At 42.1% G+C, this 15,395-nt stretch overlaps 1 protein-coding gene across 1 annotated transcript; it reads right to left on the reverse strand.

Moving 5' to 3' along the window:
- Nucleotides 1-8,740: 8,740 nt before the first annotated feature.
- LOC150019794 (POU domain class 2-associating factor 2-like) lies at nt 8,741-10,608 on the reverse strand. The gene is made up of 2 exons (XM_090267372.1): nt 10,321-10,608; nt 8,741-9,142 (listed from the first exon to the last, which is right to left on the reverse strand). The coding sequence occupies exons 1-2, from the start codon at nt 10,606-10,608 to the stop codon at nt 8,741-8,743; spliced, it is 690 nt and encodes a 229-aa protein (XP_090123498.1).
- Nucleotides 10,609-15,395: the final 4,787 nt, after the last annotated feature.

Below are 15,395 nucleotides of genomic sequence, written 5' to 3' on the forward strand. Positions count from 1 at the left end.
AGTTCCCTCGTCTCCCCGTTTTCTTCCTCTAGAGCATCCCTGCTATCGCTTCTCAGCCTTTTGGTTAAGATCAAGTATAGAGCATCCCTGCTGGTTTACTGCAGGAGCTTGTGTTGAGAAATGAGAGTACACTTGGCTCCTGCTCATTTGAGCTGAAGGGACATGGATGTACTCAAACCATCACACTTTGGGATGAGAGGTGGGAGGGAGGTGGTCCAGGCCTGAGCCCCTCACCAATGACCTGGGACTTTGTTGGGTCATCTTTTCCAAGCATGCGGTGTGTCTCTTCCGTGTGACTTGGAAGCTTGAGGAGACAGGAGTTGTTCAGAAAGGGAGAGAGTGCCAGGTCAAACCCTCTCCTAGTCCCTGAGGGAAGGGGAAAGCACTGGAAGACAGAGGCATGGTGGAATTCCCTTTGCAAATAAGCCAGACATTCCCATAGGGCCAGGCCAGGTGGTGGTAATAGGTCTCTGCTGGTGTTACCTGAGTTCTCTGAAATGCAAAAGTGGAGTTGAGCCCCATAGGGCACCAGAAAAATATCTGAATGCCCTCACCTGTGTCTGATGCAGAATGGACCACAAGGCAGTGGGAGAACAGGGCTCTCTGGGAGTGACAAGACACCAGAGTCTGTGACGGGTAGGAATTGCTTGGCAGCTGAAGCCTTGTCTCTGGGGGAGGGGTTCAGGGCTGGGAAAACCTGAGGTGGCACCTGACAGTGGAGGGCAGGACAGGGTGCGCTTGTCTCCAGCCCAGCTGGAATCTTAACAGCTTCTGGAGCCCCTTTCTCCAAAGGCCCCTGAGCCTGTGTCCTGGGTTTCCCTCCTGAAGTCAGGCTGAAGATCAGACTCAGGAAGAGGGGAAGAACACAAGGTCAGAGGGCTCCTATTTCCTTTCTCCCTGCCCTGCCGTACCTGAACACTGCTTCTGCAGCGTGGAATTAGATGGTGTCTTGTCCTAATAGCTTTTTCCACTGTTTTTTTCTTTTGTCATCTGCCTTTCTTTTACAATTATTTTTTGGTTTGATTTTAAAAATCTTCCTCTTTTTTGCTTGGCCTCTTTGTTTCTTTATGTATTTATGTATGTGTGCATGTATGTATTTGTTTCTTTTTGCCTGACTCTCACTGCTTTCCTCCATTTCTTGCCTGCATTGCATATTTTTCTTCTCCCCGACTCCCTGTGTGTGTTAGTTTTCTGCTGTCCTGAGGTACTGTCTCCCTTTTTAGGCTCAGTCTCCTTCTTGCCTTTCCTTTCACATGGAGATGGACAGGGGTGGCAGGAAGCCATACCGTTCCCTTGGCAACATCACTGAAGTTGATGCTGCTGGTTGGCTGCCCTGTGGAGACAGCAGGCAGTGCTGGGTGAGAGCTGAGCTCCTTGGAAATCATGGGGTCTGTAGAGACGGTGAAGAGCTCTCTGTCCTTCCACCAGAAAACCTCTGCCTTAACCATGGCAGCAGTTCTGGGGCCTGTGTATTGGCACCTGCTGCTGGCCAGCAACTTCAAACAACTGGGTTTCCTCAGACCTGAGCCCTAGTTTGAGAAAGAAGTCCCCATTTTTTTAGCCCAACATTAAGCATTTTTAGTTTCTGCTGTTTGTATAATTGCAAGACCCCAGCTCAGGTACTTAAGAGCCAAATACATACCATGCTTGTGGGCATAAGGGAGAATCCTTTCAAAATACATCCTGTGAATCCTCTTATAGATCCGCATGTGCCATGAGGCCTGTAGCAACCAGGTCTGCCCCAAGATACCATAGACTTGGATGTTTCTCACAAGAGATTTTAAAAGTTGTCATTTATTGAGTGTTGATTGGATGCTGGGAACTCTATGGTATAGTTTCCTTATTTCACAAATGGGGAACAGGCACAGAGGAGTAAGCAACATGCCCAAGATTATTGAGCACATAAATGGCAGGATTGGGAATCAGACTTTGATATGTCTGATGCTAAAGCCTTTCCTCTTATCTATCATTGTTGTCTTCCTGATCTTTTATAGCACAGACTTTCAAACTTTTTCTACTTTAACCCACAGTAAGAAATCCATTTTGCATGTTCACATACTACATAACAATATCTCCATACTTATAAAACAAACTTCATGAGACAGTGTACACCTATGCATATGAGGCACTCTGAAATTTTTAATTCTATTCCATCTTTTCCATTTCATTCTGTTTATGTTGGTTGGGAGTCAGTTAATCTAATGACCCACTAATGCCTCGTGACTAACAGTGGAAAAATACTGCCTATTGGACATGCAAACACACATGTCTGTGTTGTGTGTGTGGAAGTGTTTTGGTTTGCTGTCTGTTCTACTATCAGGGTGTATGAGGTGACAAGTTAGTGTAGCTTACTGACTTGAGAGTATTCTGTGAGACATTAGGACCCAAAGGATAGGCTGGCTAGAAGGGAGGGTGAGCTGTTAATTATGCTAATTACAGCTTGTGCTTCTCAGACTGGGAACTTCTTCCTTCTTGCTGGGGGCATTGTCACCTCTAGGGCATCTTGATAATTGTTTTGGGGTCTTAATACAAGGCTGAAAAATATTGTGGGGTTTCAACAGCTTTAACAGACTCACTTGCTTAAAAATATAGGGTCCTGATGTTTGCATGTTGAAAGGGATCTTTGAAGTTCTGGGAAATTGTCTTTTTTCAACATCCCTGTTGGTAGTTGTCCAGCCTCAGGCTTCTTCCATTGTTTGTTTACTGGGCTGCTGGCCCACAGTAGTTGAGGAAATGGGAGCTTGCTATTTATGAAACAGCCTGTTCTATTATTACACTGCTTTAAATATAATGATCGTTGATGGAGCCAAAAGCCAATTAGGTATTAAATAAGCACCAGCTATGTACCAGTCATGGTATCAAGTACCAGGAATACGAAGATAAGTAAGTCCTGCTTTCTGTCATCAACTGCTCTTTGAGTAACATGGAATAACTGCTTCCCACTTCCATACTACTACTTCTCTACTAGGGGTTTGTTGGGTTATTCATTCATTTATTCTTTCATTCATTCATCAAGCATATACCAATTATCTAGTCTGACCAGGCCCAGTGTAAAACTTAAGAAGTTATCATCCCCTCTTGCCCAAGGCTTTTCTTTTTGAGGCTCCACATCTAGTTTCTACAGTTCTTCATGTATTATGGTTTTTCAGATCTCTGGTCCACTGCGCTCAGAAACCTTTTAGTTTGTCATTGACCTTCATAAAGTCACTCAGCATGCAGAACAATGGGGAATAGAATACACTTCTTTTTATGATTTCAAATTAACTATTTTAACTCATTTTTGGCAGTCTTTTGTATGCAAATGACACGGCAGAGCACTATATTTTCCCTTCAAAGTAGGAGATTTTATTGAGCTGAGACACAAATACAAAAAGGCTTTCACTATAAGGAAAAGGAGGAGTTTATTCTCTTCAAATTTGACTACAACTCTAACCTCTATTAATGCAAAGTTCTTTTGTCATTTTGACTTTGGGAAACTGTTGCCAAACTTTGTGGGAAATATCAAGTTCCAAAAACATGGAGGAAATAAGTAGTTACTGGGCCCAGAGTGAATGTTTGGTCCGTATGAAAATGACCAGGAAGACTATTAGGTAGAGGTTATTTAGTGATTTGTGGTAAGTTAGTCTCTTCCCATAAAACATATTCAAAGTTTAAACTTGCCCTGTGGAATGAGCATTCAATAATTTAGCATTTAAATAAAGGAAATACCATCAGAGCTTGCTTGAAAAATTTATCTTCTACTCAAAACATTTTTTTATGCAATATACGTCATGTAAAACATATCTAAAGATTACCATGATAAAAGCCTATGAATACTAAGATATAACCAAGTTAATATAATATTGAGTGATCTTTCATTTATGACCAAGTTAATTTATTAAGCATTACATTTTTGGATTATTCCACTCAAGATATTTGGTTAGGGAGAAGGTTAGTAGGGGTATCTATCAATTTCCCTAATGCAAGAGAGCTAATTCTTAGGTATTATTTGTTTTGTTCACATTTTTTTCTTTTGGAACTTCTAAAATTTTTCGCAGTTCTCTCCTTTTGGCTTGTAATGTACTGACAATGATATTGCATATTGCAAACCCACATGTCTTATTTATTAGAGGTTATGATCAGAAGACACTTCTATATCAAATATCAAAGATAATATGGTATCATCGTTTACAGATAATTATAGAAGATTTTTTTTCACTATTTAGTCTGGTCTTTGGGGATTCTAGTTCCTGATATATTTTTCATATTTGTTTTAGTCACATTACAGATAATACCAAACATTGAATAACTTTTATTTATAAGATTTCTTAACATTATAGTACATACGGATACAGAATGAATATATAAAAATTTTCCTGTTCTTCAAATTTTCAGTAATTTTTCTTCTTAGAGACATTTAAAAATATTAAATTAATTTCTTAAACCATATTACCACCAAAGTCCAGTATCCAATACTATCAGCTAATGTTAAATCCTAAACATGGTGGAGAAGAGCTGTCTCAGAGAGTTGTCACCCACAAAATCAGAGTCTAAGTAGTTATTCATCTTTGTAGTATAACTTTAGTTCAATTTAACAAAGATTTTCCTGAGTATCTACAATATACTGTGCACTAAGCCAGGTACTGGAGATACATTGCTAAGACATTGATGACTCCTCCCCTTGACGAGTCTAGTTAAAGAATCACTTGATCTGGAGTGTTGGATTTTGTATGTGAGCTCTCGCGAGTCAGTAGTTATTGGGTTTGGTGTATAAGAGGAACAGTGTCATGTTGCTTTGAATAGAGAGGATACTTGATACAGAGCCCAATAATAAAACCTAAAGAAAATATAATTTTGGTGTGTGATTGGTAGAATCACTGTAACATAAAGTGACTTAAACCTTGGACATCAATTGTTTTTTCAGTTTATTTTTTATTAAAGTATAGTTGACATACAATATTATATTTGTGTCAAGTGTACAACAAAGTGATTCAACATTTATATGCCTTACAATGTGATCACCACAATAAGTCTGGTAACCATCTGTCACCGTGCAAAGTTATTATAATATTATTGACTATTCCCTAGGCTGTACATTATATCTCTGTGGCTTATTTATTTTATAACTGGAAGTTTGTCCCTCCTATTCTCCTTCACCTTTTATTTTCCATCTGCTCCCCTCCCCCCATGTCTCTGGTAACCATCAGTTTATTCCCTGTATCTATGAATCTTTTTCTGTTTTATTTTAGTTCTTTAAATATAACTGAAGCTTCACTTCTTATGAATGTATTATTTAGATTTACATATTGAATAGTGGGTCACAAAACTACTAGTAATACTTTCATGTATATTATATATGTATATATGTACATAAATATATATTTTACTATTGGATTAGTAATCTTCCCTTTGTGGAATTTCTTGTAGTGTAATCTAGTACTGAAGTAATAGTGTACTTCTCCAATTCTTCCCCTACCTCAGTAGTACCACATTGTGTTATTAACTGAGCTGTAGCAAGTTAATGCTCATTTAGGAGCATTTATTAAATAAAGTAAAGATGTGGTTTTCTTCTCTCATTTTTAGGGTTTGTATAACATATAAAAAGACAAACACTTTCAACTACTACTGTAATGTCTGTTTCCAGTGATTTATAGGAGTATTGTTCATATTGCAGCTTTTGCATACAGGCAAATTTTGCTTCCAACTTCTCTTTGACATTATCATCTAATAGGCCTTCTTAAGCAGCTTGAACTTGAGATCACTACCTCTGCTTAATCTTCAAGGACCTGAAAGAGATGGTGTTTGAACCCGAGCTCTCTAATTTTTTCTGGCTTCCCCAGGAAAGCTATGAGTGGGTGCACAGCAGGTTTAGGAAAGAGCAGGGGCAGGGGGAATGTGCATTTTTTTTCTTATACTGGCATGGTGCATTATTATGAAAAGATGCACCGAGTCCCTGGCATGCAGCAGGAAATGGAGAGCACTCTGATGGGAAATGCGATAGGGAAGTAGGATTAATTTCCCTGTCATTATTTTATAGCTTGGTTTCACTTTTAAACAAAGTATTGTAAATTCTGAGAACAATAAAACAACTAAATTAGTATTTGTAATATAAAAACACACTGTCAAACTAAATAAAGTTATTTAAAATCATTTACCATGTGGAATTATTAGAACCACTCCCCAACTTAAATGAATCCTAGATAGAATATAAGCCTGTGTATGTCTCCTTTTTTATAGATTAAGTTTGTCAAACATGCTTTAAGAAGAATGTAGACACCATTGGTTGCTGAGTGGCACTTATCTGAAAGCCAATGCATGCTCCTGTTGTGAAGGGATGAACATGACATGTGAGAAGATGACAGTGAACTAAGAGAAGTGAGCATGCCTACCTACCACTTGGCATTGTAATCAAACAAAAATTGAAGTGATGTGGAGATATACTGATGATATACACAGTCATTCTTGTATATGCTTAATAACAGCTGGTAAACAGATGACTGTAATTATAAATTTTATATAACCAATCTAGAAAAATGACTCTGAGTGCCTGATGAAGACCCCTAATCTATAGAGAGGGCCAGAGCTCCTTTTTCTGATATAGGGACCTGCTGTCCAAGTATGAGTGACACCGATGACAGGTGGCTGGCTCTGCCAAGCATACTGAGAACCAGGACTGAGGTCTCAAGTCTCTGTGGACTTAAAGGGCAGCTATCTCTCCCACAGTAGAAGTTACCCCCAATCCATTGAAGAGCAAATATTGAGCAAAGGAAAGATCAGGAGGTGGAAAGGAGGGCAAGAGGGAAGGAGCAGGGCAGGGGCCCTGGGAAAGTGCCCCCAGCAGCGGAGGACTGCTGCTGGTCCTGGTCTGCCCCTGCAGGGACGCTCCCCCCACCCCCAGACGGTGCTGAGAGGTGTGTGGGAAAGAAAGTCGCTCTAGCTGCGCATTTCAGTGGTGCTCCATACATTGTGAGTGTGTTTGCTTCTCCAGAAAACACTCTGGAAGGCCCGGAGAAGGAGTAAGATCAATTATTCACTTCTAAGGGTTAATTAATGTCTTTATTTGATTTTCTGGGCTCCTACCTAGCTGGGATGTAATGCAGACTCTCAAGGGACTTTAGGCAACCAGGTAGAAAGTGGAAGCATTGGACACCTACGAGATGGAGGGAAAACGCATTGGGTCAGGAGGAACCAGAGGGATCAGAAAAATGTGTTAAGAGATTAAAGGAAGGTGGTAAGAAGATTAGGGGGAAGTGTGGGTAAAACCTATGGGCTGTGCTTTATGTGAGGCATTGAGATGGCCTACAGACAGGCTTGCTGCTTGGAGGAAATTACTCTGGGAACTTAATTGGTAAAGGAATCCACACCAGTCAGACTTGCATGAGAGAGATGACTTCCTCAGATGTCAGTTTCTTCATTCATTCATAGAAAGAGCTATGCAGTTCTGACCAACAAGCCATCAGCAAGGTCTTCCTTTAAATGGGAGATGTCATGTCCTCCCAAAGTCCCTTTGCTTTTTGGTGTTTTGTGTTCTGGTGTTTCTTGCTGACAGCTCAGTTCAGCTCTCTGTATTTTCTTTACAATGCATTTGTTCTTTTTATTTTTTTAATATATATATATTTTATTTATTTATAGAGAGAGGGGAAGGGAGGGAGAAAGAGGGAGAGAAACACCAGTGGTGAGAGATACATTGATCAGTTGCCTCCTTCATGCCCCCAACTGGGGACCTGGCCCACAACCCATGCCTGTGCCCTGACTGGGAATTGAACCTGCAACCCTTCAGTTTGGTTTGCAGACCGGTGCTCAATGCACTGAGCCACACCAGGCAGGGCACATTTGTTCTTATTTGATCACAGAATGCCCATTTTACTAATCCACTCTGATAACTGTAGGTTTATTCCACCAGAGAGATAACATCTAGCTAAATTGTGACAACCATTGATCCACCTAAGTTCTGGCCTTTATTGTTTTTCTCATTGCCCCACTTTTTGGACATTCTGGGCTTTACAGAAGAGTCAAAACTATATATTTATGAAGCCATGGTCTCCTGACCTCATCGTATTTTAATGACAATAAAGCATTCATATATGGTGATATATTTGTTACTGGGCCTTTACAAGCCACTGTAAGGAGGGAAATGCATGTAACACACGCTTAATGTATTAAAATCCCATGGTATAAATTGCCCTAATCTACATTGTATCCTAGGCATTCTCTTTACGAAAGAGCACACACAGGACGGCTGGGGGGATTTAGGAGGAGGTCAGCCTCGGGGGTCTCCAGGGCCAGGGAAGGATTGAGCAAAAAGGAAAAAGGACTCACGGACATGGACAACAGTGTGGTGACTGCTGGGGAAAGTAGGGTATAAGGGGATTAAATGGTAAGGGAAAAATACAACAAAGATTAAATTTAAAAAATTAAACAGAAAAATCAGTATCTTTTATGGATCTGCATAAACTTTTTAATGTAATTTAAGGAAAAAAATCAGTGCTAAAATTGAGACTTCAAAGATAATAGGACATTCAGCATGCATAGGGTTACTAACGTTCCAAAAAGACCGCATTGTCAGCTTTTGTCATTAGTATAAGGTCCCTGATAAGTTGGGGAATATTACGAATAAATTCCATTGTCCATTAACAAAGGGTGGCATGATGGCTTATCTTGAAAATCCAGTTTTGAGTGAGCTGCCACACCAAAAACAATCTGTGGAATATCGAACCTAAGTTAAAAAAAATAAAAGCATAGAAGTTCTTTGGTGAACCCCTCAGTAAGCTCTGCGGCATTCATATGACCCCCACACCATGTTCCCATCTTCTTTGGTCCATGGAGAAGGGTCCTGAAGGGCAGACACATCTGCCCCCTCATCTGGGGAGAGGTTCACTGCCTTGGGTGGTAGGTCATTGGACACTGCTGTGAAAGGGGTAAAGGAGTATGGGGGTGGGGTGGGGTACCCTGGTGTGTGATACAGATCCTCCAGTGCATGCAATGAGTAGGACTGAGCCCCAGCCAGGGCCCCCCCCCAGCTCGAGCTTCTGTGCTGAGTGGTGCTCCCCGAATCCAGCTGGGAGAGGCAACTCGTGCTGGGTGGCAGGGTCTGCAGGGCATCAGTGGGCACAGGGTCCATCTGGGTGAGGCCATCCGGCACTGTCTGCTCCCATGAATCTCTCTGAGGAGAACGGAAAGGTCACTGGGGTTAGTCATGAGATGATGCTCGGATGTGGACAGATCTCTTCCCCAACTCAGGGTGCTTGCCAGGCCATGGCCTCTGCTGTCTGAACTCTCCTTCCTAGGCAGCTTTCCCTCTGGTGACTGACACCAGCAGGGAAGGTTTTAGCTCCTTTCTTATTTCAGAATTAGGTTCCCTGTATGTATGAAGATCCCTTTCCCCAGAAAACAACATTAAATGAATGAAATGTGAGAATAGTAAAATAAACATTGATACAGCATTTGACCTTTACAGTGCACCACATCTTGCATTCTTCTAGAACATCACAATACCAGGTGTCCTAGGATGCCCTTCCACAGCAGGGAACAGGCAGTGGCTCCTGGAAGGGGCGGGCCTTGGAGTGGACTTCGAAGGTCACCTGCTCTGGTGAGCAAAGATGGTAGGAATCTCACTGGCTTGGAGCTGGAAAGATGTGGGGTTCAGCTCACGGCTGTGACCCTTATACTAGCTTCCTGACTGAGCATTTCCTTTTGTTTATGGTAAAATGGGGCTTCAGTAAAGGTATTCTGGGATGCTGCAAGTAGTAAGTGATCAAGGCACATAAAAGTTCCGAGCTGGAGTAAGGTCCTCAGTAATGTTAATCCCACCCCACCCCTCCTCCACCCTCCTTTAGTATAAAATTCCAACTTCAGAGAGGTTCATTCCTTTGTGGTTGAAGGCTTTGCAGTTTTCTAGAAGGAGGGTGTTAGTGTTCTTCAGATCTTTATGAACTCCTCTTTGGAAGGACTGAGAGGGAACGCGGTTCTATAGGGTAGAAATGCTGTGGGGTGGCGGAGGGGATTACAGCCTAACTTTGTCTGAGACATAACTTCAGGGCTCTCTCCTCGCGCTGGAAGAACGATGGGAGACCGTCTGGCCAAACCAGCAGGGCATTAACAAAATGGATAGAAATCCTGCCTTGTTAGTCATCCCTGCCCGAGCCCCAGGAGAGGCCCTCCTGCTGTCGCGGGGAGCACGGATCTCAGAGGAAGGCTGTCTGTCCTGGCGTCTCGGGGGTGGGGTGCGGTGGGGTGGGGGGTTCTCCAGGGCCAGCCAGGCCTGGCTTCAGCCTGATAGCCAAGCGCTTGCGCTGGCGTAACCTTAGTGACTCCCTAACCGGGGAATATCTACTCACTCACCAGCACGAAGTGTGTGGGGTCGCTGGGGAAGGGGGGCGGCAGGAGTGGCGGCAGAGGCGAGGCGCCCAACAAAGGGCCCGTGCTGGGGGTCAGGCCGGGCGGGCGGTGGTCCCCATAGGGCTCCGGGAAGTAGGAATCCAGGAGGGCGGGGTGGCTCTGCCCCGCGGAAGACTCGCAGGGGAAGGGCTTCGCCACGCTGGAGGTGCAGAGGTCGTTTGCAAATTGTTTGGTGTTGTGGAAGTCGGAGTCAGATAGGAAAGATCTTCTGACACCGTAGTAACCTGACATGACCGGTGAACCTGTTGCCAAATGAAAAGCAAACAAGCAAACTTTTCTTCGCGGGAAAGTCGAGGCATCTCCGTTGGAACAGAGTCCCTCCTGTGAAATGATACGTCGCTAACATGCGTCACATCGCGGTTAACATTTAAGTAGATAAACGTCTTGAAAGTGGTAAATACGGCTGCATTACCCCTTTTATCTGGTCCAGCTCAAATAACAATGTTTCAAAAGTTTACTCTGCCTTTGGGGATGAGTTCACTTTAGGCGGTGCAATAAACTATTCAATTGTTCGCTCACTCAACATACATTCATTGTGCTCCTTCTCTGTGTCAGGCACCCGTGCTGGGGACGGGTTGGGCTTAAAGAGATAAGTAAATTGACATTTACATTAATCTGATGAGGCATCTTTCCCACAGCTTCTGAGCTGTCCTCATATACACAGGACCATTAACAAGAAGCTGCTTCTAGGAGTATTATCTGAGATTCGATATCTCTAGATGCGGTTATACTATAACCTCACTTCAATTCCGAGACATGTTGTATCCTTCTAATCCTTTGTATACTTACTGACTTTTAACACCGCGTCTAGCACCTAGCAGGCATGGCTTGCTTGCTTTGGAAGGATATGGCTTCTGTGCAGCCAAGTTAGGGCAAGGACTACAAAAAATATTTCTTGTATTTGAGTGGTCTCGCGTTATTTGCTGCCCTCTTGTGGCCATAATGTGGACACTGCAAGTTTGGAAAGAGAAATGCCTGGCACAGAATGTTTCCCTTGGGGAAAACAGGGGAAGAAGCTGAAAATGAGAAAAACTGTATTTAAGGCAAGGTGAGTGAAATGGATCCAGAATGGAAAAGATGTGTTTGCTAAAAACTTCCTGAAGCTCAGCTGTAGCAGGTAACACATTATCACTTAGAACATGTTCAGGGGCATGGAGTCAAAGCCAGTAAAATTGTTTCCAGCTGTTGGTGAGTGTGGTCTCATTAGTGAAGACCCACACCTCCAGGCCACAAAAGGGCTGAACTGGGAGGGAGATGCAGATGACTGACTTTCTTACCTTTCTTACCTTCCCCAAACCACAGTGGACCACCTCTGAGCTTTGTTCCTGCCCACTGTGCCCACTCTTCTGCAGGGGCCAAGTCAGATACATCATGTCCTTTGTGTCATGACTCAGTCATATGTTACTCTACACACACAGCACTTTGGCCCTTGTCATATGATGTGGCCCTTCATTTATGCTCTCTACTCTTTCAGCTGAGTTACAACCCTCTTCCCTACACACTCCATGGGGGCAGAGTTTATGTCTGATATATTTTCTGTAAATCCAGTATGTTGTTACTGTGTTCAAGAATTATGTATAAATTTATTCATTCACCCAAAAGAAATCAAAAGTCCTTGTCGAAACTTACAGTACAATTCTACTTAGTCCACTTTCCTCTTAAAATTTATAGCCTCAACTTACAGTACAATTCTACTTAGTCCACTTTCCTCTTTAAATTTATAGCCTCAACTTCTAATCTGCTCATGAATTTGAAAGCTGCTGTTAGGGTTTTTATCATAAGCATATTTCCCTAGAAAAAATTGGAGCAAATGAAAATTAATATCAATACAGAAGGTTCTATTTCACACCACAGGTTTATATCCAGAGGAGTAGTTAAGGCTAAGAACAGAATTAAGACTATGTAAACGAGGATTCCAGATCTTATGTCTATATTTCCAATTTCCAAATAAGAATAATCCCAGAGAAAAACTTTCTCCTGAAAAAGAGAAGGAATGATTGTAGATGGTAAGAGAAGCTACAGAAATGTTTCTCCTATAAAAGAGAGGATCCAGTGACAGTAAATGTGATTGGGAAACAGTGTGGAGACATTCAGACATGTAGATCTTCTACTGCTCCTGTTCCTTTCCCTTATCCATTTCTGATGGTTACTAAAGTTTTTGAGAAAGACTATGTTACTTCTGAGTTTGGGATCTGGAAGGAATGCGTGTTTGCACAGATGAGAGTGCCAACCACTATTATCAAGAATGCCCCCTTTTTGTCCCTGTAGGACTGTTTAATGAGACATATGTATTGAAATGAATACAAGATGCTTAACTCAGTGCCTGGCATATAGAGGTCACTCAATAAATGGTAGTTTCCTCATCTGCCCACAGGTCTCTCTGTTTGTATGCCAAAGCAGGTGCATAATCCGTCAGATCGTGGCCCTGGAATTTTAGACATTTTAAAATTGTATCAAGGGCCTAAGTGACATTGCTCTTGCCAATAAACTTTGGCTAGGCAAATGATCAAAAGGCTGCATTCAAGACAGGATGAATTCTAAATTTGAGAATGACTGAATTAGAGGAGCAACATTTTGAATGTGTTGTAAGACAGTTAGAGAAGAATGGAAGCCCAAATGCACTATTTATACTCAACAAGGAATGAAGGAACTGCTCATGACCTGCAGTACTCACCTGGCATCTGGACGAACGGTGATGGACAGGAGCTGACACTGCCCTGGAAGGCAAAGACAGGGAGTATTTCCTTCTTTAGTTGCATGTTTGGATGGAAAAAAAAAAAGATCAGGAATATATTTTACAAGCTTTATCTCCTGATACTAAAAAAAAAGGTTATTTGAGCTAGAGGAACACAAGACCTTGGTCCATTGTCCTTTATAAGATTATAAAGGGTCTTAAGCTGAGAGGAGGGAATTGTTATAGAGTGCCCCCTCCACAAACAAATAAATAAATTAATTTTAAAAAAGGTTATTTGGGTGGTTAGAGTGGTGGTAGTCAATTGAGAGTAAGAATGCAAGTATTGTAGAACAAAGTTTTATAAGGGACAAAGAGAAATTAAAGTTTCAGATTCTGGTAAACATGCCAAAAAGCACTGGCCAGAAGAAATGGAATAATTAATCCTTTGCTTTTTACTATCTGCATTCGTATCTTTTATCAAATGAATAGTAAGTATCTATCTATCTATCTATCTATCTATCTATCTATCTACTGACCTATCTCTACATTGCTTGGCATTTGGCTTCAACATTGAATGGCCACTTTTTTACCACCTGCCTCTATGTAGAATCGAAATGCCACTGAGGGTCAGGACCTTATCTGTGACTTGCGTTCAGCTCCCAGATCAGAGTGTGGTTCACAGTGAACATGATAAAAATATGTGGAATAAACATACGATCCTCAAAGCCACAGCCTAGTGAGCATGGGAGGTTGGGACGTTGTCCATTGAATTAAATGTCCCAAAAGATATAGTGAAGTCCTTCTTAATACTCAATACCAGTAAACATGACCTGATTTGGAAATACAAACTTTGAAGATGTACTATTACATTAAGATGAAGTCACATGGGATTAGAGTGGGTCCTAAATCCAACGTCACTGGTGTCCATAGAAGAAGAGAAGAGAGGCACAGGCCCAGAGAGGAGAAGGCCATATGAAGACAGAGACAGAAATCGGAGTGATACAACCTCAGTCTAAGGAACACCAAGGCTTGCCAGCAACCACCAGAAGCAAGGAAGTGTCAAGGAAGGAGCCTCCCCTAGAGCCTTCACAGGGAACCTGGTCCTGCTGCCACCTTGATTTTGGATTTCTGGTCTCCAGAACTGTGAGACAATACATTTCTGTTGTTTTAAGCCATCCCATTTGTAGATTTGTTACTTCAGCCCTAAGGAACTAATACAGGGAGTATTATGATAAAATAGACAGTTGACTACAGTGCAATAAGTGACGTCGTCTGGTGCAGATACGGGGAGGAGGGCACTTAAGCTGGTATTAAGGGTGGGGTGAGGAATACATCCTGGAGGAAGTGATACCCAAGCTAACCTCTGAAGGGAAGCATATCCAGGTGTGTAGAGCCTTAAAATACACAAATGCAAATCTGGCTTCAAGATGCTCAGGAACAAAGTTAAGTGGAAAATGTAGCTGTTTCAAAAGTTAAGAGTCCTCAATATCCAGTTCCAGTTTTGTGGATCTAAGTCTTAGCTCTGACCCTCACAGTCCTATAGACTCTCAAGAGTGGAAGAGATTTTTATAGTCTCATCCAACCACCCACTCAATGCTGAAATCCTCTCCATAATACCACTGGGTGCGTTTAGTCTCTGGTCATAAAGAAATCAGCACCCACTGAGAAAACCCATTTCTTCTTTGGAGACCTCTGACTGTCACAAAGTAGGCCGAGAAGAGTCATATTATTAATTCTAATCTCTTTGTTTATACAGAATAACTTGAATCCTTCTTCCATTATGGCCCTTCAAATATTTGAGGACAATCTGCCATTTTCCAACTGCCTTAATCAGTTTTGGCTGTTATAGAAAGTACTGTGGACTGGGTGGCTTAACATTTCTCAACAACAACAAACATTCCTCCCAGTTCTGGGGGCTGGAAGTTTGAGATCTGTCAGTGAGAGGCTTGAGAAATTGTTTGTAGTCTTTGCTAAATATGCAAGGTAAAATTTTATGGGTAACTATAAAAAGCAGAAATAGAGGCTGGAAGTCTGAGGTCAGGGTACCAGAATGGCTGGATTCTTGGTGAGCCTCTCTTCCTGATTTGCAGATGGTTGGCTTCTCACTGCGTCTTCATGTGTCTGAAGGGAGATCATCTTTCCCACGTGTCTCTTCTAATAAGCACACTAATCCCATTCACGAGGGCTCTACCTTCACAATCTAATTACCTCCCAAAGGCCCCATCTCCAAATACCATCACATCGATGATTAGATCTTTAACACATGAATCCTGGAGGGACACAGCACTAACCTGGAATTTTATCTTCTCCAGGCAAGATAGCCTTCAACCATTCAGAAGTAGCA

Source organism: Furipterus horrens, unplaced genomic scaffold, assembly GCF_987537825.1.
Source record: "Furipterus horrens unplaced genomic scaffold, mFurHor1.1.pri manual_scaffold_2, whole genome shotgun sequence".
Taxonomy (NCBI): domain Eukaryota; kingdom Metazoa; phylum Chordata; class Mammalia; order Chiroptera; family Furipteridae; genus Furipterus; species Furipterus horrens.